The sequence below is a fragment of the Heptranchias perlo genome, chromosome 8 (genome assembly GCF_035084215.1).
Source record: "Heptranchias perlo isolate sHepPer1 chromosome 8, sHepPer1.hap1, whole genome shotgun sequence".
Taxonomy (NCBI): domain Eukaryota; kingdom Metazoa; phylum Chordata; class Chondrichthyes; order Hexanchiformes; family Hexanchidae; genus Heptranchias; species Heptranchias perlo.
In genome coordinates this window covers 28,106,823-28,131,405 of record NC_090332.1, presented here as the reverse complement: position 1 = coordinate 28,131,405, position 24,583 = coordinate 28,106,823, and the positions used below count along the sequence as shown (strand labels likewise).

At 42.3% G+C, this 24,583-nt stretch overlaps 1 protein-coding gene across 1 annotated transcript in view; it reads left to right on the top strand.

The window, feature by feature from the left end:
* Window positions 1–24,583, top strand: part of kcnh1a (potassium voltage-gated channel, subfamily H (eag-related), member 1a) — a 254,487-nt gene that overhangs the window by 55,451 nt on the left and 174,453 nt on the right. The window contains exon 8 of the mRNA XM_067988318.1: window positions 21,281–21,480. Within this exon, the coding sequence (XP_067844419.1) occupies window positions 21,281–21,480 (200 nt within the window). The remainder of the gene's footprint in view (window positions 1–21,280; window positions 21,481–24,583) is intronic.

The window sequence follows — 24,583 nt, the reverse complement described above, 5'->3', positions numbered from 1 at the left end:
CGGCATTTATTGCCCATCCCTAATTGCCCTTGAGAAGGTGGTGGTAAGCCGCCTTCTTGAACCGCTGCAGTCCGTGTGGTGAAGGTTCTCCCACAGTGCTGTTAGGAAGGGAGTTCCAGGATTTAGACCCAGCGACGATGAAGGAACGGCGATATATTTCCAAGTCGGGATGGTGAGTGACTTGGAGGGGAATGTGCAGGTGATGTTGTTCCCATGTGCCTGCTGCTCTTGTCCTTCTAGGTGGTAGAGGTCGTGGGTTTGGGAGGTGCAGTCGAAGAAGCCTTGGCGAGTTGCTGCAGTGTATCCTGTGGATGGTATACACTGCAGCCACTGTGCGCCGGTGGTGAAGGGAGTGAATGTTTAGGGTGGTGGATGGGGTGCCAATCAAGCGGGCTGCTTTGTCCTGGATGGTGTCGAGCTTCTTGAGTGTTGTTGGAGCTGCACTCATCCAGGCAAGTGGAGAGTATTCCATCACACTCCTGACTTGTGCCTTGTAGATGGTGGAAACGCTTTGGGGAGTCAGGAGTTGAATCACTCGCCGCAGAATACCCAGCCTCTGACCTGCTCTTGTAGCCACAGTATTTATATGGCTGGTCCAGTTAAGTTTCTGGTCAATGGTGACCCCTGGCATGTTGATGGTGGGGGATTCGGCGATGGTAATGCCGTTGAATGTCAAGGGGAGGTGGTTAGACTCTCTCTTGTTGGAGATGGACATTGCCTGGCACTTGTCTGGCGCGAATGTTATTTGCCATATATGAGCCCAAGCCTGGATGTTGTCCAGGTCTTGCTGCATGCGGGCTCGGACTGCTTCGTTATTTGAGGGGTTGCGAATGGAACTGAACACTGTGCAATCATCAGCAGACATCCCCATTTCCGACCTTATGATGGAGGGAAGGTCATTGATGAAGCAGCTGAAGATGGTTGGGCCTAGGACATTGCCTTGAAGAACTCCTGCAGCAATGTCCTGGGGCTGAGATGATTGGCCTCCAACAACCACTACCATCTTCCTTTGTGCTTGGTATGACTCCAGCCACTGGAGAGTTTCCCCCCTAATTCCCATTGACTTCAATTTTACTAGGGCTCCTTGGTGCCACACTCGCTCAAATGCTGCCTTGATGTCAAGGGCAGTCACTCTCACCTCACCTCTAGAATTCAGCTCTTTTGTCCATGTTTGGACCAAGGCTGTAATTAGGTCTGGAGCCCACTGGTCCTGGCGGAACCCAAACTGAGCATCGGTGAGCAGGTTATTGGTGAGTAAGTGCCGCTTGATAGCACTGTCGACGACACCTTCCATCACTTTGCTGATGATTGAGAGTAGACAGATGGGGCGGTAATTGGCCGGATTGGATTTGTCCTGCTTTTTGTGGACAGGACATACCTGGGCAATTTTCCACATTGTCAGGTAGATGCCAGTGTTGTTGCTGTACTGGAACAGCTTGGCTAGAGGTGCAGCTAGTTCTGGAGCACAAGTCTTCAGCACTACAGCCGGTATGTTTTCAGGGCCCATAGCCTTTGCTGTATCCAGGGCACTCAGCCGTTTCTTGATATCACGTGGAGTGAATCGAATTGGCTGAAGACTGACTGCTGTGATGGTGTGGATATCGGGAGGCTGCCGAGATGGTTCATCCACTCGGCACTTCTGGCTGAAGATGGTTGCAAACGCTTCAGCCTTGTCTTTTGCACTCACGTGCTGGACTCCGCCATCGTTGAGGATGGGGATGTTTACGGAGCCTCCTCCCCCCCTTAGTTGTTTAATTGTCCACCACCATTCATGACTGGATGTGGCAGGTCTGCAGAGCTTTGATCTGATCTGTTGGTTGTGGAATCGCTTAGCTCTGTCTATAGCATGTTGCTTCCTCTGTTTAGCATGCATGTAGTCCTGAGTTGTAGTTTCACCAAGTTGGCACCTCATTTTTAGGTACGCCTTGTGCTGCTCCTGGCATGCTCTTTTACACTCCTCATTGAACCAGGGTTGATCCCCTGGCTTATTGGTAATGGTAGAGTGAGGAATATGCTGGGCCATGAGGTTACAGATTGTGCTGGAATACAATTCTGCTGTTGCTGATGGCCCACAGTGCCTCATGGATGCCCAGTTTTGAGCTGCTAGATCTGTCCTGAATCTATCCCATTTAGCACGGTGGTGTCCTCAGTGCGAAGGCGGGACTTCATCTCCACGAGGACTGTGCGGTGGTCACTTCTACCTATACTGTCACGGACAGATGCATCTGCGACAGGTAGATTGACGGGGACGAGGTCAAGTAAGTTTTTCCCTTGTGTTGGTTCGCTCACCACCTGCCGCAGGCCCAGTCCAGCAGCTATGTCCTTCAGGACTTGGCCAGCTCGGTCAGTAGTGGTACTACCGAGCCACTCTTGGTGATGGACATTGAAGTCCCCCACCCAGAGTACATTCTGTGCCCTTGCTACCCTCAGTGCTTCCTCCAAGTGGTGTTCAACATGGAGGAGGACTGATTAGTCAGCTGAGGGAGGGCGGTAGGTGGTAACCAGCAGGAGGTTTCCTTGCCCATGTTTGACCTGATGCCATGAGATTTCATGGGGTCCAGAGTCAATGTTGAGGACTCCCAGGGCCACTCCCTCGTGACTGTATATCACTGTACTGCCACCTCTGGTGGCTCTGTCCGGCCGGTGGGACAGGACATACCCAGGGATGGTGATGCAAGAGTCTGGGACGTTGGCTGAAAGGTATGATTCTGTGAGTATGGCTATGTCAGGCTGTTGCTTGACTAGTCTGTGGGACAGCTCTCCCAATTTTGGCACAAGTCCCCAGATGTTAGTGAAGGAGGACTTTGCATGGTCGACTGGGCTTGGTTTGCCTTTGTCGTGTCTGGTGCCGAGTGGTCCGATGCCGGGTGGTCCGTCCGGTTTTATTCTTATTGTGAAATTTTTAGCGAGATTTTACAACTGAGTGGCTTGCTCGGCCATTTCAGAGTGCAATTAAGACTCAACCACATTGCTGTGGGTCTGGAGTCACATATAGGCCAGACCGGGTAAGGACGGCAGGATTCCTTCCCTAAAGGACATTAGTGAACCAGATGGGTTTTTATGACAATCCGGTAGTTTCATGGCTACCATTACTGATACTAGTATTTTAATTCCAGATTTTATTTAATTAATTAAATTTAAATTCCCCAGCTGCCGTGGCGGGATTTGAATTCATGACTCTGAATTATTAGTCCAGGCCGCTGGATTACTAGTCCAGTAACATAACCACTATGCTACCTTACCTGTGAATTCAATGTTAAATCAGGTGCAGAAAGCAAAATAAAGAGAGGGTAAGAAATATTGAATTAAGAGACGGAGATAAAAAAGAAAGAAAAAGTAAAAAAAAAATTTTTTTAAAAATATCCAACACCAATTACAATCTGAAGGAATAAGACTGCAGTCATTAAGACTTACCATGCCGTTAAAAGAATGCTTAGACTTGAAATGACATGATGTCTCTTTTTTTGATGAGATTATTTCATATCCATCAGGTCAGTGCAGGAACTTCATGCTATTCCATTCATTTGAATGGGGAGCCAGCCAGCAAGATGTCGTTCTTGCAAAGCTTACGGAGCACAGGGCATCTGGAACAGCAACTTCTGGATTTCCGCGTTTAACTGTGCATGTGCGGTCGCCGGAAGTTGGTCTGCCATTGGACAAAAATAGCGGTGGGCCCTGTTAGCCTCGCTGTTATTTTCATAGGAAAATCTAGCCCATTAACTTGTGATTTCCCATGACATTGCTCATGGTAAGTCAGAGGATACACTATTTTATAAAGAGAGGAACATTGTACCATGTAGCACACGATACATTATTCTGCTGTTGAGATGCAGCTGTGCGTATCTGTTATGGCCCTTCAAGGCCACAAAGTCTAATTACTGTGTCTCAGGATCTTCCCAAGGTCAGCTAGTGGCTCTTGAGGAGATTCCGAGGTTAATGAGAAACCAGAATGAAATAATTGGTTCTGTTGCTCTTTTTTAAACTCTTTAAAAAAACGTGACATGAATGTCAAGTGTGATACCCGAAGTGTGTCAGACATTTCTTAAAGCGTTTGTGTATTTACTACTATAACTCCTGCTCACATTGAGTGGGGATTTGCTATTTTTAAATCGCAATAAGGGGTGCAAATGCCACGTAGGGAATAACATCAGGGCCACTGATTTACAGTGATTGAATAAATGGTATTTTGGGATTTTTATTCGTGCTTTGGGTTTTGATTTAGACTGTCCATTATTCTCTGAAAACTTTAAATGAGTGACCTATATATCTATATATATTTATTTGTCTATGTATCTATCTCTCTCTTTCTTTTGCTGCATATTATTTACATTACCTATGCATTTAATCTTAATTTGTTACCATTTTAAAGCTAATACATGGCAAGATGGTATGCAACATGCATCAAATGAAGGTAGATATCTGATATATAGCAGTAATAGGGAGGGGGAATGGGGTTTATGTGCATTTGGAGACAGTCCAGTACTTTGATAGCAATGTGGGCAGTCCTGGTTTTTTTTAACACTGGGGATGGTTCTGGGCTTTGGTTGTTTGGTTGAACTGGGGTGGGGTTCCTGGAGTTTGATAGTACTGGAATGGGGCTGCTGGAGTTTGACTTCACGGAGGGGCCCTATGATCTGGCATCACTGTGGAGGGAACCTATGGTTTGCCAGAACTATGGAATGCAAACCTGAGGTTTGGCACATCTGGGGTTGGAATGTAAAGTTTGACTTACTGGTAGATTCCTTGGGCATGATTTTAGCTTAGAGCCGGGAACCCAGCCCGTCTGTAGATATTCGCGTGGGGAACCTAGAAGGCAAGTTCCAATCTGTGATCGCAACTCAATTGAAGGTAAGTATTTGTGCTTCTGGGTTTCCACGTGCCAGGCAGACAGCTTGACACGCTGGCTGCCTGTCTGAAGGGAAAAGAGCAGCAAATCGGAGAAGGGGAAAGGAGGGAGAGAGAGATCATGGGCCGTGGAAGAAATCGGGGTGGGGGGGGAGTGCGGGGTTTGGGGGGATGCGGACGACATCAGGTGGGCCTTGGAGAAGATCAGGGGGTCCAACTTTGGGGAGGGGGGTCCAGCATGGGGAGAGGGGGGAGTTCCAGCATCGGGGGGAGGGTGTCTGACAGCAGTTGGGGGAAGGGCAGGGCTTGAGCCTGACTGCACCAGGTGGGGGGTGGGGGGAATTCCCTGTCGCACAGCACTGTTTATAATTTTCTAAGTCATCCCTCTAAACTTTGAATTTGTGTTTTGTGATTGGTTTTTGGTTGTATTTCTGTGTCTGCGTTTTGGTCAGGCTGCATGTCTCTCTCTCTCTCTCTCTCTCTTTCTCTCACTGTAAGAAAATGTAAATATTCTAATTACTATCAACCAAACAGGCGATAATTTCAAAATTTAACCCATTTGTTTTTTAATTTAAAAAGAACCCTAAGGTGAGTAAAGACACTTTCTTTCTAGGCTTAATGCACTTTCTTAAGATTGTAGAACACAGAACAAAAGCTACAACTGGGGATAGAATTTCAGTGATGTTCTCCCGATCTCCCACTACAACTTTGGTGGAAGATTGGCAGAAACCCTGGAGAAATAACAAACGGCTGTTTGTGCCATTGGCCTGACCAATATTTATCCTTCAACCAGCATCACCAATGCAGATTATCTGGTCATTATCACATTGCTGTTTGTGCGCAAATTAGCTGTATTTCCTACAACTTTAAGAACGCAGCTTGGTGAGAGTTGGGTGAATCTACTAAATGGAGTGACTTGCTAAACAGAGTGATGATGGGAATTTGGTGAGAGTGGGAATTAGGTGCAGAGGGGGAAGGAGGTGCTAAGTAATTTAAACCAAGGGGCAACAGTAAATAAGTAAATAAATAATCAGAGTGATTTAACTAGATCTAAGGGGATGAAATTAAAATTAACTAAATAGAGAATAGCAATATTAAAGGGATCTGAATGGCATTAAGTAAAAATTTTGTATACATAAATAATAAATAGGAGTTAAGATGATGCTAAAATAAAGAAGTTAAACAAAAAACAAAGACTAAGTAGTTACAAATTAATCTGAAATTAAGCCAAAATCCATCTACTAAATATAATCTCAAAATCAAATAATTTTATTATATCCAGAATTAAATTACTACTAATAAATAAATAAAATGATTTTTAAAAAAAATTAGAAACGGCAGTGCAGGTTATGTGTTGGGACTGTGATATGTGGGAGTTTGTGGACAGCGAGACTGCCCTGGATTGCCATATCTGCAGGGAATGTCTCTGCCTTGAGACACTCCAGCTCAGAGACCTTGGCCTGGATTGTGAGTTAGAGGCACTCCGACACATAAGGGAAGAGGAGGAATTTCTGGATAGTTTTCTCCAGATTATAGTCACACCTCAGAGGAAAGCACAGGTGCAGGAAAGGGAGAGCGTGATTGTTGGCTAGCAGGGTAGGGGGAACCGAGGAGTGATAGAGGAGGAAGTCCCGCAGACACTGGTCCTAACCAACAGGTACAATGTACTTGATACCTGTGAGGATAAGGAGAAAGATTGCAGGGAGGACAGCCACAATGCTGACCTAGGCATCGTTGAGCAGAGGGCTGTCCAAAGCGGGGAGTAGCAGAATAGAAATGTAGTAGTTATAAGGGATTCAATAAATAGGGGGATTGATAGCATGCTCTGTAGCCATGATCGAGAGTCCCAATGGGTATGTTGCCTACCTGGTGCAAGGTTAAGGGATATCTCAATGCGGCGGGAAAGGAATTTGGAATGGGAGGGGGAAGATCTAGTTGTCGTGGTCCTTGTCGGGACAAACAACATAGGGAAGAAATGGGAGGAAGTCCTGCTGAGAGAGAATCAGGAGTTAGGAGCTAAATTAAAAAGCAGGACCTCAAGGGTGGTAATGTCAGGATTAATAGCTGAGCCATGTGCTAATAGGGACAAACAGATCAGGAAGCTGAATGCATGGCTAAAGGAGTGGTGTGGGAAGGAGGGGTTTCAGTTCATGGGACACTGGCACCAGTACTGGGACAGGAGGGAACTGTATTATTGGGACGGGCTGCACCTGAACCGGGCTGGGACCAAGGTCCTAGCGGAAAGGATAAATAGGATGGTAAAAAGGACTTTAAACTAATATATTGAGGAGAAGTCTCAGAAACAAGAGTAAAAATGATAGTTTAAAGATTTTAAAAAGGGATAAGAGCAGAGTTCAGGTCACAAATAGTGATATAGGTACTCCAGGTGAAGGAATACTAAAATAACTAAAGTAGTTACTGCAGGAATGACAAATAAGAAACATGTTAAGTTAAACAGTATGAGAAAGACAGCATCAGGGCAAAAGAATAGGTTAGGGTCCCTTGCCCAAATAAGAGTTTTATATACTAATGCACAGATTGTAAGAAATAAATTGAGTGAATGAGAGGCTCAAATACAGCTTAAAGGGTATGACATAGTGGTCATTACTGGGATATTGTTGCATGCTGGCCATGATTGAGAGTTAAATATTCTAGGTTATAAGGTCTTTAGAAAGGATAGGGAAACTGGAAGAGGAGGAGGGATAGCCTTATTAATTAAAGATACTATTACAACATTAGTAAGAGAGGATATAGGTAAGGGAAAGCAGTCAGTGGAGACTCCATGGTTAAAATTGAGGGATCAGAGAGGATGTAAAACTGTAAAGGGAGTTGTCTACAGGCCTGCTGATAGCAGCAATGAAGTGGCAGAATGTAAGAATTCAGAGATCAAAGAGGCTTGTAGCAAAAGCAGAGTTGTTTTAATTGGAGACTTTAATTTTCATGTAGATTGGGAAGAGCAGAGTAGCTCAAGTCAGAAAGGTAGTGAATTTCTTGAGTGCATTCAAGGTAGTATTCTGGAGCATTATGTCCTAGAACCAACAAGAGGGCAGGTCATACTAGATTTAGTAATGAGTAATGAGCCAGATTTAGTTAATAATTGAACAATAAGGGAACATTTATCCAACAGTGATCATAATATGATTGAATTCAATGTTGGGTTTGAAAAGGAGAAACTTAACACAGTTACTAAGATTCTAGATTTTGGTACGGCTAACTTTAATGAGATGAGACAGAGACTGATGAGAGCAAACTGGTCAAAACTGTTAACGGTTAAAACTACAGATGAACAGTGGGAGGTGTTCAAAAAAGAATTTAGCTTAATACAGGACCAGTATATACCCCTAAGGGCAAGAGCTCTACTTACCAAATAAAATAACCCATGGTCGACAAGGGAGGTGAGAGATAACATAAAACTAAAGGAAAGGGCAAAGAATAGTGTAGATCCAGGGGATTGGGAGAGATATATAGAACAGCAAAGGAAGACAAAAAAGATAGTAAGAGCTGCAAAAGGGGAATACTAAAGAAAACTTGCGAGGGATATCAAGATTGAAAAGTTTTTACAATTATATTAGGAAAAAAAGGGCAGTCAAGGGTAATGTGGGCCCTTTCAAAATGGATGTGGGTAATAGTGCAAATGAAAATAAGGAAATGGTAGATTTGTTGAATAATTACTTTGTGTCAGTTTTCACAGTAGAGGAAGAGGATAATATACCTGACATTCCAGGGAAACTAATAATGAATTAAAGACTGGAACTCACTAAAGTTAACGTAAGCAAGAAAACAGTATTGGAAAAAATAATGGCACTAAAGACTGACAAACCTCCAGGGTTTTAAAGGGAATAGGTGAAGAAATTGTAGATGCTTTAGCCATAATCTTCCAAAACTCTCTCAATTCAGGAATTGTCCCTTTAGATTGGAAAATTGAAAATGTAATTATTTAAGTAAGGTGAGAGAGAGAAACCACGAAATAATAGATCTGTTAGTCTAACATCTGTTGTATGGAAGTTATTGAAATCTATAATTAAGGACAGTGTGACTGAACACTTAGAGAAATTTGAGCTGATTAGGGAGAGTCAACATGGATTTGTAAAGGGTAGATCATGCCTAAAGAACCTAATTGAATATTTTGAGGAAGTAACTAAAGTAGTAGACAGGGGAATGTCTATGGATGTAGTTTATATGGACTTCCGGAAGGCATTGGATAAGATTCCACATAAGAGACTGTTAGCTAAAGTTAAAGCTCATGGAAGTGAAGCCAATTACTGAACTGGTAGGAGATTGGTTAGGCGGTAGAAAACAGAGAGTAGGGATAATGGCTATGTACCCGAATTGGAAGGAAGTGACTAGTGGTGTACCACAAGGATCGTGCTGGGGCCTCAACTATTCACTATATTTATTAATGACTTAGATAAGACAATAGAGAGCCATATATCCCAGTTTGCCGCTGGCACAAAGATTGTTGGCATAGAAAGTAGTGTAGCCGGAAACATAAAATTGCAAAGAGGCATTGATAGATTAAGTGAGTGGCCAAAACTGTGCCAGATGGATTTCAATGTAGGTAAGTGTGAGGTCATCCATTTTGGAAAGCTAGGAACAATGGAGGTCCAAAGAGATTTAGAGGTCTATGTACACAGATCCCTAAAATGTAGTGGTCAGGTACAAAAATAATCAAAAAGTCTAATGGAGAGTTACCCTTTATAACTAGAGGGCTAGAATATAAAGGGGAGGAAGTTTTGCTACAGGTATACAATGCCTTGGTTAGACCACATCTGGAGTACTGTGTATGGTTCTGGGCACCGCACTGTAGAAAGGATATATTGACCTTGGATGAAGTGCAGCGCAATGGAGTGCAGCGCAAATTCACAAGAATAAGAACATAGGAAATAGGAGCAGGAGTAGGCCAATCGGCCCCTCGAGCCTGCTCCGCCATTCAATAAGATCATGGCTGATCTGATCCTAACCTCAAATCTAAATTCATGTCCAATTTCCTGCCCGCTCCCCGTAACCCCTAATTCCCTTTACTTCTAGGAAACTGTCTATTTCTGTTTTAAATTTATTTAATGATGTAGCTTCCACAGCTTCCTGGGGCAGCAAATTCCACAGACCTACTACCCTCTGAGTGAAGAAGTTTCTCCTCATCTCAGTTTTGAAAGAGCAGCCCCTTATTCTAAGATTATGCCCCCAAGTTCTAGTTTCACCCATCCTTGGGAACATCCTTACCGCATCCACCCGATCAAGCCCCTTCACAATCTTATATGTTTCAATAAGATCGCCTCTCATTCTTCTGAACTCCAAAGAGTAGAGTCCCAATCTACTCAACCTTTCCTCATATGTCCGCCCCCTCATCCCCAGGATTAACCGAGTGAACCTTCTTTGTACTGCCTCGAGAGCAAGTATGTCTTTTCTTAAGTATGGAGACCAAAACTGTATGCAGTATTCCAGGTGAGGTCTCACCAATACCTTATATAACTGCAGCAATACCTCCCTGTTTTTATATTCTATCCCCCTAGCAATAAAAGCCAACATTCCGTTGGCCTTCTTGATCACCCGCTGCACCTGCATACTAACCTTTTGATTTTCTTGCACTAGGACCCCCAGATCCCTTTGTACTGCAGTACTTTCCAGTTTCTCGCCATTAAGATAATAACTTGCTCTCTGATTTTTCCTGCCAAAGTGCATAACCTCACATTTTCCAATATTGTATTGCATCTGCCAAATCTCCGCCCACTCACCCAGCCTGTCTATATCCCCTTGTAGGTTTTTTATGTCCTCCTCACTCTCTACTTTCCCTCCCATCTTTGTATCATCTGCAAACTTTGATATGTTACACTCGGTCCCCTCCTCCAAATCGTTAATATAGATTGTAAAGAGTTGGGGACCCAGCACCGACCCCTGCGGAACACCACTGGCTACTGGTTGCCAGTCCGAGAATTAACCATTTATCCCAACTCTCTGCTTCCTGTTAGATAACCAATCCTCCACCCATGCCAGAATATTACCCCCAATCCAGTGATTCTTTATCTTGAGCAATAATCTTTTATGTGGCACCTTGTCGAATGCCTTCAGGAAGTCCAAATACACTACGTCCACTGGTTCCCCTTTATCCACCCTGAATGTTACCAGGGCTCCAAGGGTTAGATTATGAGGAGAGATTTCATAAATTAGGCTTGTATTCCGTGGAATATAGAAGGTCATGGGATGATTTGATTGAGGCTTTTAGGATTTTGAAAGGAATTGATAGGGTAGATAGAGAAAAACTTTTTCAGCTGGTGGGCGAGTCTAGGTCAAGGGGACATAACCTTAAAATCAGAGCCAGGCCATTCAGCAGAAAAGTTAGGAAACACTTCTTCATGCAAAGGGTAGTAGAAGTGTGGAACTATATCCCACAGAAAGCAATAAATACTATCTCAATTAATAATTTTAAATCTGAGATCTATAAGATTTTTGCTAGCCCAGGGTATTAAGAGATATGGAGCCAAAGCGGGTGGATGGAGTTAGGATACAGATCAGCCATGATCTCATTGAATGATGGAACAGGCTCGAGGGGCTGAATGGCCTACTCCTGTTCCTATTACAGTAGTAACTACACTTCAAAAGTACCTCATTGGCTGTAAAGTGTTTTGGGACATCCTGAGGTAGTGAAAGGTGCCATATAAAAGCAGGCCCTTTTTTTCACCACTCTTCTGCCAAAGTTATGGTGAGCAATTGGGAAAACCCCACATGTAAATTCCGGCGGAGGTGTCTAATTAGTAGTGTATGTTTCTCTCTATCTATCTCTCTCCTCTCCCTCTCTCTCCCTACCCTTTCTCTCTCTCTGTCTCCCTCTCCCTCTCTCTCTGTCTCTCCTGCCTCTCTCTGTCACATACACACACAAGCACACATAAACACACCCTCTCCGTTTTAAAAAATGCACAGCCTCTCTTTAAAAAAAAGTTAATTTACTTGAATAAAGTTTCTGGAATTTGCTGTCCAGCTTTTCTTTATATAATTTTGAAAAACAACTGAGCAGAAATTGCTAGAAACTAAAGAAAAATATTCCAGCAGTTTAGCTATTAAATGGCATTGATACGTCCTGGGAAATTTTATGCACTCTCAAGGGCAATTAGGGATGCGCAATAAATGTTGGCCTCGCCAGCGACGCCCACATCCCATGAACGAATATAAAAAAATATCCACCTGCCTGTTCCCGTGGACATTAAAAATTTCTTGGCACTATTTGTAGCAACATTCATCTCTCAACCAACACTACCAAGACAGATTAACTTGTCATCCATCTCATTAGCTGAGATTTTTCAGTGCGCAAATTAGTTGCAGCATTTCCTTGCAGAGATTACACTTTAAAAGTAATATGCATGAAGTACTGACATCTTTCGGACTTGGGATGCTGCTTTATCTAAATGCAAATCATTATTTATGAAAGCTGGATAATCTCCCATGGTTTTTCCTCATGTGTAGTCTGAGGTTTAGCATGGCTGTTTAGCTGCTAAGCTGGCCTGTTTATCTGGCCCTGTTTATCTGTCCCTTTAAGGTCGCTGCTCAGCTATGCTACTTTGTGAAATTGTCTAAATAGGCACAACCAATAGCCAATTAGATACTAATTGCAGCTGCTGAGGGGAATCTTTCCAGATGGCCAGCTGCTTGCAAAAAACCTGGCTCCTACCTTTTTTTCCTTTAAATTTGTTCAGTTTTGATTTGTTGCTAGTTAACCTAATTTAGTTTTTTGAGGCGGTTACTAACATGGTAGATAAGGGAATGTCTATAGACGTTATTGATATAGACTTCCAGAAGGCATTCGATAAGGTATCATACAAACAACTTAGCAAAAATGAAAGTGTATGGAATTGGCGACAACCTATTGACGTGGGTAGGGAATTGATTAGGAGGTAGGAGACAGAGAGTAGGGATAATGGGTATGTAGTCCAATTGGCAGGATGTGACTACCGGTGACCTATAGAGATCTGTACAGGGGCCTCAGCTTTTCACTATATTTTTCAATGACTTAGATGAAGGAATAGAGCGCTGTATAGCCAAGTTTGCTGATGACATTAAGTTTGACGGCACAGTAAGTAGTGTAGATGAGAGCAGAAAGTTGCAAAGGGACATTGATGGATTAAGTTAGTGGGCAAAACTGTGGCAGATGGAGTCCAACGTGGAGAAATGTAAGGTCATCCACTTTGGACCTAAGAAAAATAGATCAGAGTATTTTCTAAATGGTAAGAAGCTAGGATCTGTGGAGGAGCAGAGAGATTTAGGGGTCCATGTTCAGAAATCACTAAAAGCTAGTGGACAGGTACTAAAAAGGCTAATGGAATGATAGCCTTTATCTTAAGGGGGCTGGAATACATAGAATTACATAGAATGTACAGCACAGAAACAGGCCATTCAGACCAGTTGGTGTTTATGCTCCACAGGAGCCTCCTCCCACCCTTCTTCATCTAACCCCATCAACATGTCCTTCTATTCCTTTCTCACTCATGCTTCCTCTTAAATGCATCTATGCTATTCGCATCAACTACTCCTTGTGGTAACGAGTTCCACATTCTAACCACTCTCTGGATAAAGAAGTTTCTCCTGATTTCCCTATTGGATTAATTAGTGACAATCTTATATTTATGGCCCCTAGTTTTGGTCTCCCCACAAATGGAAGGTCAGGTTCCACATGTACGCTGATGACACCAAGCTCTACCTCACCACCATCTCCCTCAACCTTTCCACTGTCTCTGATTTGTCACACTGCTTGTCCAACATCCAGTACTGGATAAGCAAAAATTTCCTCCTACTAAATATTGACAAGACCGAAGTCATTGTCTTCATCCCTGCCACAAACTCCGTTCACTAGCCACTGATTCGATCCCTCTCACTGACTGAGGCTGAAACAGACCGTTCGCAACTTTGGCGTCCTGTTTGACCCTGAGATGAGTTTCCGACCACATATCCGCTCCATCACCAAGACCGCCTATTTCCACCTCCATAACATTGCCCTTCTCCGCCCCTGCCTCAGTTCATCTGCTGCTGAAACCCTCATTCATGCCTTTGTTACCTCTAGATTTGACTATTCCAATGCTTTCCTGGCTGGCCTTCTATCTTCCACCCTCCATAAACTTGAGCTCATCCAAAATTCTGCTGCCCATATCCTAACTCACACCAAGTCCCGTTCACCCATCACCCCTGTGCTCGTTGAACTACATTGGCTCCCGGTCCGGGAATATCTCGATTTTAAAATTCTCATCCTTGTTATTAAATACCTCCGTGGTCTTGCCCCTCCCTATCTCTGTAACTTCCTCCAGCACTATAACCCTCCAAGATCTCTACGCTCCTCCAATTTTGCTACTTGTGCATCCCCGATTTTAATCGCTCCACCATTGGCAGTCGTGCCTTCAGCTGCCGAGACCCTAAGCTCTGTCTGCCTCTCAACCTCTCCTTTAAGATGTTCCTTAAAACCTACCTCTTTGACCAAGCTTTTGGCCACCTGTCCTAATATCTCCTTACGTGGCTCGGAGTCAAATTTTCTTTGATAATCGCTCCTGCGAAGCATCTTGGGATGTTTTACTATGTTAACGGCGCAATATAAACTCAAGTTGTTGCTGTTGTTGTTGCAACATCTTTATATCTACCCTACCAAACCCTTTCATAATCTTAAAACCTCTATCAGGTCACCCCTCAGCCTTCTCCTTTTCTAGAAAAAAGAGCCCCAGCCTATTCAGTCTTTCCTCATAGGTATAATCTCTCAGTTCTGGTATCACCTTTGTAAATCCTTTTTGCACCTTCTCCAGTGCCTCTATATCCTTTTTATAATATGGAGTCGAGAACTGTGCACAGTTCTCTAAAGGAGTACAAAGGAATGGAAGTTATGCTACAGTAGTATAAAGCTCTGGTTAGACCACATCTGGAGTACTGCATTCAGTTCTGGGCAGTGCACCTCAGGTAGGATATATTGTCCTTGGAGTGGGTGCAGCGCAGATTCATCTGGAATGATATCAGGGCTAAAAGGTTAAATGATGAGGACTGTTGCATAGACTAAAAACAAAAAGAAAGACTTGCATTTGTATAATGCCTTTCATGACCTCTCAAAGCACTTTAGAGCCAATTAAGTACTTTCTGAAGTGTAGTCACTATTGTAGGAAACACAGCAGCCAATTTGTGCACATCAAGGCCCCACAAACATCAATGAGATAAATGACCAGATCATCTGTTTTTAGGTGTTGACTGTGGGATAAGTATTGGGTTGGACAGTGGGGAGAACTCCCCTGCTCTTCTTTGAATAGCATATTGGGATTTTTCACATAGACCTAAGAGGGCAGACAGGGCCCTTGGTTTAACATCTCACCCTAAAGACAGCACCTCCAACAGTACAGCACTCCCGTCGTACTGCACTGGAGCGTCAGCTTAAGTCCCTGGAGTGGGACTTGAACCTACAGTCTTCTGATTTAGAGAGCTATCAACTGAGCCATAGCTGACACCTTGATGGTCAACTAGACTTGAGTGTAGACGATTAAGGGGTGATCTAAATGCAGTGTTTAAGCTGATTAAAGGATTTGATAGGGTGAATAGAGAGAAACTATTTCCTCTGGTGGGGGAGTCCAGAACAAGGGAGTGTAGCCTTAAAATTATAGATAAGCTGTTCAGGGATGATGTCAGGAAGCACTTTTTCATACAAAGTGTAGTGGAAATCTGGAACTCTCTCCCTCAAAAAGGAGTTGAGGCTAGGTCAATTGAAAAATTCAAAACTGAGATAGATAGATAGATTTTTGTTAGGTAAGGGTATTAAGGGATATGGACCAAAGACAGGTAAATGGAGTTGAGGTTCGAGGGACTGAATGGCCTACTCCTGTTCCTATGCTGCTGTTTAATGAGAGTAGACTTGCATGTGTGACACTTTGATAGGAACAGGAGTCAATCATTCAGCTCCTGGGGTCTGTTCCACTATTAAATCATGGCCAATCTGTACTCCAACTCCGTTTGCCCGTCTTTTCTCCATCTCCCTTGGTACCCTTACCCAAAAAAAATCTATCGATTTCATTCTTGACAATTTCAATTTACTCAGCATCCTCAACCTTTTGGGATAGTGAGTTCCAGATTTTCACTGCTCTTTGTGTGAAAAGGTGCTTCCTGATTTCACTCCTAAATGGCCTAGCTCTAATTTTTGTTCTGAATTCCCCCACCAGAGGAAATAGTTTCTCTGTGTCTACCCTATTGAATCCCTTTATCATTTTAAAGACCTTGATTAGATCACCCTTCAACTTCTAAATTCAAGGTAATTCAAGCCTCATAATTTGACTCTCTGGTGAATCTGTGCTGTACCCTCTCCAAGGCCAATATATCTTGGGTTTCGGTGTCCAAAACTGAACGCAGTACTCCAGATGGAGCCTAATCAAGGCTCTGTACAACTAAAGCATCACTTCCTCACTTTTGAATTCCATTAGCCTTTTTGATTACTTTTTGTAACTGTTCACTAGCTTTTAGTGATTTGTGTACATGGACACCTAAACCCCTTTGCTCCTCCACAGATCCTAGTGTCTCACCATTAAGAAAGTGGCATTTACATCTATCCAATCCAAAGGCACAACTCTCGAATCTAGGGAGCTTTGGAAAAAGATGAGTAATGCTTCTGCAATTTCCTCACCTATTTCTTTTAATGCCCCCGCCCCGAGAAGCACACCATAATATTGTGCCTTCAACATTTTATTTCCCCTTTCATGCACATATCATAGTTTCATTGTAATAGTATCATAGTATGATACAGCACAGAAGGAGGCTATTCAGCGCATCGTGCCTGTGCCGGCTCTTTGAAAGAGCAATCCAATTAGTCCCACTCCCCTGCTCTTTCCCCACAGCCTGTAATTTTTTTCCCTTCAAGTATTTATCCAATTCCCTTTTGAAAGTTACTGTTGAATCTGCTTCCATCATCCTTTCAGGCAGTGCATTCCAGATCATCATAACTCTGCATAAAAGGATGTTTCCTCACGTCGCCTCTCGTTCTTTTGCCAGTCGCCTTAAATTTGTGTCTTCCGGTTACTGACTGTTCTGCCACTGGAAACAGTTTCTCCTTATTTACTCTATCAAAAACATTCATGATTTTGAACACCTCTATCAAATCTCCTCTTAACCTGCTCTGTTCTAAGGATAACAACCCCAGCTTCTCTTGTCTCTCCACATAATTGAAGTCCCACATCCCTGGTACCATTCTAGTAAATCTCTCCTGCATCCTCTCTAAGGCCTTGACATCCTTCCTAAAGTGTGCTGCCCAGAATTGAACACAATACTCCAGCTGAGGCCGAACCAGTGTTTTATAAAGGTTTAGCATAACTTCCTGGCTTTTATACTCTATGCCTCTATTAATAAAGCCCAGGATCCCATAAGCTTTTTTAACAGCCTTCTCAACTTGTGCTGTCACCTTCAACGATTTGTGTATATACATCCCCAGGTCTCTCTGTTGCTGCACTCCCTTTAAAATTGTACCATTTGGTTTATATTGCCTCTCCTCATTTTTCCTACCAAAATGTATCACTTCACACTTCTCTGCGTTAAATTTCATTTGACACATGTCTGCCCATTTCACCAGTCTATCTATGTCGTCCTGAAGTCTGTTACTATCCTTCACGTTGTTTAGTACATTTCCGAGTTTCGTGTCAACAGTTTTGTTATAAACCAAAAGCAAATTACTGCAGATGCTGGAAATCTGAAATAAAAACAGAAAATGCTGGAAATACTCAGCAGGTCAGGTAGCATCTGTGGAGCGAGAAACAGAGTTAACTTTTCAGGTCGATGACCTTATCATAGGAACATAAGAAGAACATAAGAAATAGGAACAGGAGTAGGCCATACGGCCTGCGCCACCATTCAATAATGTGGAGATGCCGGTGATGGACTGGGGTGTACAAATGTAAGGAATCTTACAACACCAGGTTATAGTCCAACAGTTTTATTTGAAAATCACAAGCTATCGGAGGCTTTCTCCTTCGTCAGGTGACGAAAGAGAAAGCCTCCGAAAGCTTGTGATTTTCAAATAAAACTGTTGGACTATAACCTGGTGTTGTAAGATTCCTTACATTTGTACACCATTCAATAAGGTCATGGCTGATCTTTGACCTTAACTCCACTTTCCTGCCCGATCCCCGTATCCCTTGATTCTCTTAGAGTCCAAAAATCTATTGATCTCAGTCTTGAATATACTCAACGACTGAGCATCCACAGCCCTTTGGGGTAGAAAATTCCAAAGAGTCACAACCCTCTGAGTGAAGAAATTTCTCCTTATCTCAGTCCTAAATGGCTGACCCCTTATCCTGAGACTATGCCCCCTAGTTCTGGCATGATAACAAACCTAGGCTCATGGTGAAACTATGGTAAACAAAGCATGGCATGAACACTCCTACTATGACAGAACAGTGCATAATTCACTGTTGTATCTGTTGCTACCATCAGCCTTTCTGAACTTCAAGTAGTAGGTTTCTGCTGGCAGTAGGGGTGCGTAACAAATGGATAGCTATACCATTGCTGGTTGTGTGATAGTACATAAACATCACAACATTCGCATCTCTATGGGTCGTTACCAGCATGATTATGTTTGGTTGGCATTACATGTAATTCCAAGCAATATATGCAGTGTTTTACTGTAGCTTTACTCTAAAAATCTTACATTAATCACAGCATAAATATCATGGTTCTTATTATGTCCAGTGGAGACCTGCTCCGAATAACAAAGGGTTATTGCATCACCTCACCACGTTGAATAGTTCTACAATCTTATGATGCTATGACTTACCTTTGGATATAGGGAGAATGGGTCTATGAATGAATAATAATAATGGTGATAGAGGATAAATGACATGGAAAGACACCTGAATGCAGATAGGTGAAAAATTGGAGGTACTGGTGCAAGTATTATGCCTAGTGTCAGATGGCTTAGCGGTAGCATGCTCATGTCTCAGTTAGACAGTCATGGGTTCAAGCCCCACTCCAGACACATGAGTATATAATCAAGGCTGGTACTTCAGTACTGCACTGAAAGGTGCCATCTTTCAGATGAGATGTTAAACTGTGGCTATATCTGTCTTCTGAGATGTATGTAAAAGATCCTGTGGCACTTTTCAAAGGAGAGCAGGCGAGTTCTCCCAGTGCCCTGGCCAACATTTATCCCTCAGCTAACACCACTAAAAACAGATTATCAGGTCATTTATCTCATTGTTGTTTGTGGGACCTTGCTGTGTGCAAATTGGCTGCCGCATTTCCCTACATTACAACAGTGACTGCATTTCAAAAATAATTCATTGGCTGTGAAGTGCTTTGGAATGTCCTGAGATCATGAAAGACGAAGTTCTTTCTTTACATACAACAGATGTAGAGAAGTTTACAGTCATTTATAAAAAGCATTTAAACTTCGGGGAAAATTTACAAAAACATTAGAAACTTCAGTTAGAGGACAATTCATCTATGTAAAAAATAGATGACAATTCATCTATGTAAAAAATTTATCATAGTGTATTGTGAATAAAAAATAAAAAATTGCATGAATAGCGTTAGGAAAATAACCTTTTGAATGCTGGGAATTTTTTTTATGCCTCCAGACATCTTGTCACATAGTGGCGTGATTGTTCAGCCTGCTGATCTGGATCTGAATCATGCAGACTGCAGTTATACTATAGACTGTACGCAGCAGCGGGGTATGAAATCACCATCTGGAGGGAGTTTCTCTCTTGCGTCTGCAACATACTCATTTGACTCAAGTTATAATCCTATAAATTACTGTGTGTGATATTAGCATATGAAGTAATAAAATATTTCTGTTAAAGTAGCAGACAAAGGAATTGCATACAAAAATATTAAGTAGTCTGTACTCATGTCACACACAGTAATTTCTAGGCTATACTTCAGATTAATACTCAAGTGGTGATATAATGACACCCTAAAACAATTTACCAGTAACATTAGTGTGTTTCTCTCCATTTGCAATCTTTTGTTAAATAATACTCTGGGATACAGTATACAAGTCAGAAAATAATATTTTGGGATACAGTATATGAGTAATTTGAGATATGTCAAATGGTTAAGTGTACAGTGTTCAGCTCCATTCGCAACCCCTCAAATAATGAAGCAGTCCGAGCCCACATGCAGCAAGACCTGGACAACATCCAAGCTTGGGCTCATAAGTGGCAAGTAACATTCGCGCCAGACAAATGCCAGGCAATGACCATCTCCAACAAGAGAGAGTCTAACCACCTCCCCTTGACATTCAACGGCATTACCATCGCCGAATCCCCCACCATCAACATCCTGGCGGTCACCATTGACCAGAAACTTAATTGGACCAGCCATATAAATACTGTGGCTACAAAAGCAGGTCAGAGGCTGGGTATTCTGCGGCGAGTTACTCACCTCCTGACTCCCCAAAGCGTTTCCACCATCTACAAGGCACAAGTCAGGAGTGTGATGGAATACTCTCCACTTGCCTGGATGAGTGCAGCTCCAACAACACTCACGAAGCTCGACACCATCCAGGATAAAGCAGCCCGCTTGATTGGCACCCCATCCACCACACTAAACATTCACTCCCTTCATCACCGGCGCACTGTGGCTGCAGTGTGTACCATCCACAGGATGCACTGCAGCAACTCGCCAAGGCCTCTTCGACAGCACCTCCCAAACCCACGACCTCTATCACCTAGAAGGACAAGAGCAGCAGGCACATGGGAACAACACCACCTGCACGTTCCCCTCCAAGTCACACACCATCCCGACTTGGAAATATATCATCGTTCCTTCATCGCCGCTGGGTCAAAATCCTGGAACTCCCTTCCTAACAGTACTGTGGGAGAACCTTCACCACACGGACTGCAGCGGTTCAAGAAGGCGGCTCACCACCACCTTCTCGTGGGCAATTAGGGATGGGCAATAAATGCTGGCCTCGCCAGCGACGCCCACATCCCATGAACGAATTTTAAAAAAGCATGTGTGGGAGGAACAGGTGACTTTGGATCTATGCCCTTTCCACCAATGTCTGGGTCTGTTGTAAACTAATTGATAGAAATTAATTACCATGATTAATCAAAAACTCTATTATCGTTGTATCATGCGACAGCCACGATATTAGAAGATGAACTAGATGGACTTTGTCCTTTTCTCGTCTTGCAATTCCTATGTTCCTGTGTTTTTCCTTCTGCTTTCTTGCTGCATCTTATTTATTTGTATCCCGTTGAACTTTTCCCCATCCCACCAAATGGCATCTTTTCTACATCAATCGTGGGATGTATTACTTTGTAGGATTTATTTCCTCTGGTTAACTTTCCAATCGTAGTGTGCACAAGTACACTAGGCAAGTACAAATAAAAATCATAGTTTCCCATTCTGAATACTTTGTTATTTCTCCAACACTGGCTTTAAATACAGTTTGTAGCTGTTAATTTGCTGAAAAAAAACTGATCTCTTTTCTTGTTTGCAGCTCTACTGTATGCAACCATCTTTGGTAATGTGACAACGATCTTCCAGCAAATGTATGCTAATAGCAACAGGTACCACGAGATGCTGAACTGTGTCCGAGACTTTTTGAAGCTTTATCAAGTGCCCAAGGGCCTGAGCGAACGTGTCATGGACTACATTGTTTCTACTTGGTCAATGTCTAAAGGAATTGATACTGAAAAGGTATAGAAATGCATAGAACCTAAAAAGAAAGTATGCACATTTTTTATATTGCTTCTGCAGTACCTTTTGACATAACAATGTCATCTTCACATATTGGCGTTCTCACCTTTGAGTTAGGTCATAGGTTTAAGCCACACTCTAGAACTTGAATACATAATCCACATCAACATTCCACTAAGAGAGTACTGCATCATCTGAGGTGCTGTCTTTTACGTGAGATGTGAAACTAAGTCCCTGTTCACTTGTTAAGGTGGACATAAAAGATCCCTTAATCCTATTTGAAAGCAAGTAGCGAGGTGTCTTAGGCTTCATGCCTCCCTCAACCAAAAACAGATTAATTTGTGACTTATTTCATTTGCTGTTTGTGGGACCCTGTTGTCACATTTACCAACAGGTAAAAAATACAATTTATAACAGAATAAACACATAAAAACTAAAATAATTAACAAAAAATAAGCTTGATCATAAAATTACCCATGTCCTGTACCAATAAATTTTGTCCCCAAAGGGTTATCCTCTCTGAGGTCTCGGGTTGAAGTTTTGCTGCTTGTATTGTTCTGTTCCCAAGCTCCATACCCTAGGTCTCCAGACCTATGCCACACTCTCAGGCACCAACCATCTCTCTCCCAAGCCCTTGCACCTTTACTGCCTCCCAGCCTAAATCCCCAGCCCACATTTCCTCTCTTGCTTTTATGTATTCCTCTACTTTCCGACAGCCTCTCTCTGCCTGATCCTCGTATCCAATTTGAATTTGTTACATTTTGTCTACCATCTTGAGCTTTAAAAAAGACAAGAGATAAAAATTTGAATACATAGGTAAAGGAACACGTGTGAGAGCCACCCCAAGGGGTAGATTTTGACTTTGTGCGATAGTATGAGACAGATGACAGCGAATCGGCAGCCAGTTTTACATCTCTCCCGATTTTGAAGTCAATGGAAATAAAAATCGAGAGCGATGTAAAATGGACTGTCGACTCACTAGCACCTGTTTTACACTATCGCACAAAGTAAAAACCTACCCTGCACAGTAACACAGAAATCATTAGATAGTAGGAAAGAACAAGCTGAAGGAAGAGAGGAACATTTTTGTTTTAATTTTCTCCATGTGTAACAGCCCTAGAGAACAAAAGGCAAATTCATCTGATCCTTTAGTCACAGTTGAATCGAGCATGGGCTAGAGAATGTGTATTAACTCTGAACTGCACTCCACTTGAGTGTGGCACCCTGCTAGAAGCATGGAATTCATAAATATACTCAAAGGTGTGTTATATAGTAAGACTTTGTGTTTTACAAGGAAACTGTCCCTGTTACAAGACAGCTTATTGTCTGCCATACTGTGGGCAATGGCTTGGGAGCTCTGATGGTTGTTTTGAAAACGTTTTATGTGCCTTATCCAATTGAATACCTTAAAAATACTGAGTATAGGACTAGCATGATATATATTCCATTTGAAGTTCGATTTCGGAAATTTGGTTCGGGTGCACTGAGCATTACAAGTTTTACACTGTTTACACAGATTACTCAAAATGCATTGCACAATATGCCATAAAAATCATTGAATAATACATTATACAGCTTTAGTTGGATAATGGCTAAACGTGAAAGAGAATAATATATTATGTTAGTTTTCTTTTTTTCAATCTTGACCAGTTTGTAACAAGTCATGGTGGGTACTTTGAGAACTGATTTCAGTTGACTTTGGAGTTGTTCTGATTCCCAAAATGCAATGTGACTGGGGTGACAGAGCAGCTGTTCCTTTGTAGTTGATCCATAAGGATTTAAATACTGTGGTGACTTCCTTTACAGTGCAAAGTTGAACTGTGAATATTGGCTCTTTAAATTCCTGCTTCTATGCTTATTAACTGTCAGCATAACAGGTTCAGTAATTAAAATTATAATTTCTTTTGAGTCTTCAGGTCTCTAGAATAACATTGTGAAGCAATTTTCTTCTTTGAGTATCTTGCTTTAAGTTTCCTTACATTAAAAATGTATGTTTCAATCGTCTTGATATGGCTAACAGAAGTACTGTGCCACAGTTGAACTTGGAATCAGCAACAAACATGCTGGAAACCCCTGTGCCCACTCACCCGTGTGAGAGGGAGGCTGCTTAGGCACCTCAACCCCAGCCATTGACCCCTATTGAGAAACTAAAATTCTAGTCTTCTGGTGTCTAGACCATTTGCCTGATCTGGACCCCACCAGTCCACATTCACCTTTTATGGAGGCCGGTACGCCTCAACATACTAGGTGTATTGTCGTCCAGTGATACACCAGAACCTGACTGAGCCTAAGGAGCGGTAGCTACTGGCATAAGGGATCCCTGACCCTGGCTCCATCCTTTTGCAGTTATTTGTCTTCTAAGGCGCAGATGGAGGTCCATCTCCTTACAAGGCAAAGAGGAAACTCCTGGATACTCAGCACAATCCCAGAGGAGTTTTGGCTTCTAGCATTCCAAAAGTAAATATAATTTAACATGTAAGCTATTATTTTGTTGAAACCCACTTAAATCTCAAACTGAATATACTGTTGCATATACTGCTGCAAACTATGCATTGAATTGTGGCTCCACTATTGCACAGATTTCATTTGCCTGTAGCTGTATTGATTTTTTAGTTATAACTTCCTTCTAGAATATACATCATGAATAAATCATTATATTGTCTCCAAGTTCTCTTATTGTCTTGTATATGTGTTGCAGGCTATCTCTAGGAGTGTGTTGATGTTTAAGCAATAATCAACAGAAAGCTGCATGTATTTTTCTTTTCATTTTAGCATTACTGTCTCATTATTTTGTCATTGAAATATTTAAGCTGCATTCAGAGAATTTTTCAATGTTTTGGCTTTTTGGCAAGATTGTTTTCCTTTCATAATCACAATGTATGATTTTATATATTGTATTGATCAAGCATGCAGTAATGCAGTCATCATTTACAGCATTAAGACAACCTTGTTTCCAAAAAGAATCGCTAGAGAACATAAATAAATGGCAAATAATTTAAGTTGTATGTTGAAACTGATTTTCTCTACTTGCTAAGAAAAAAATTATAACTTCATAAATATTAACCTTGTATAAAACAGTGCCTAATTATACTTGTATCTCTGA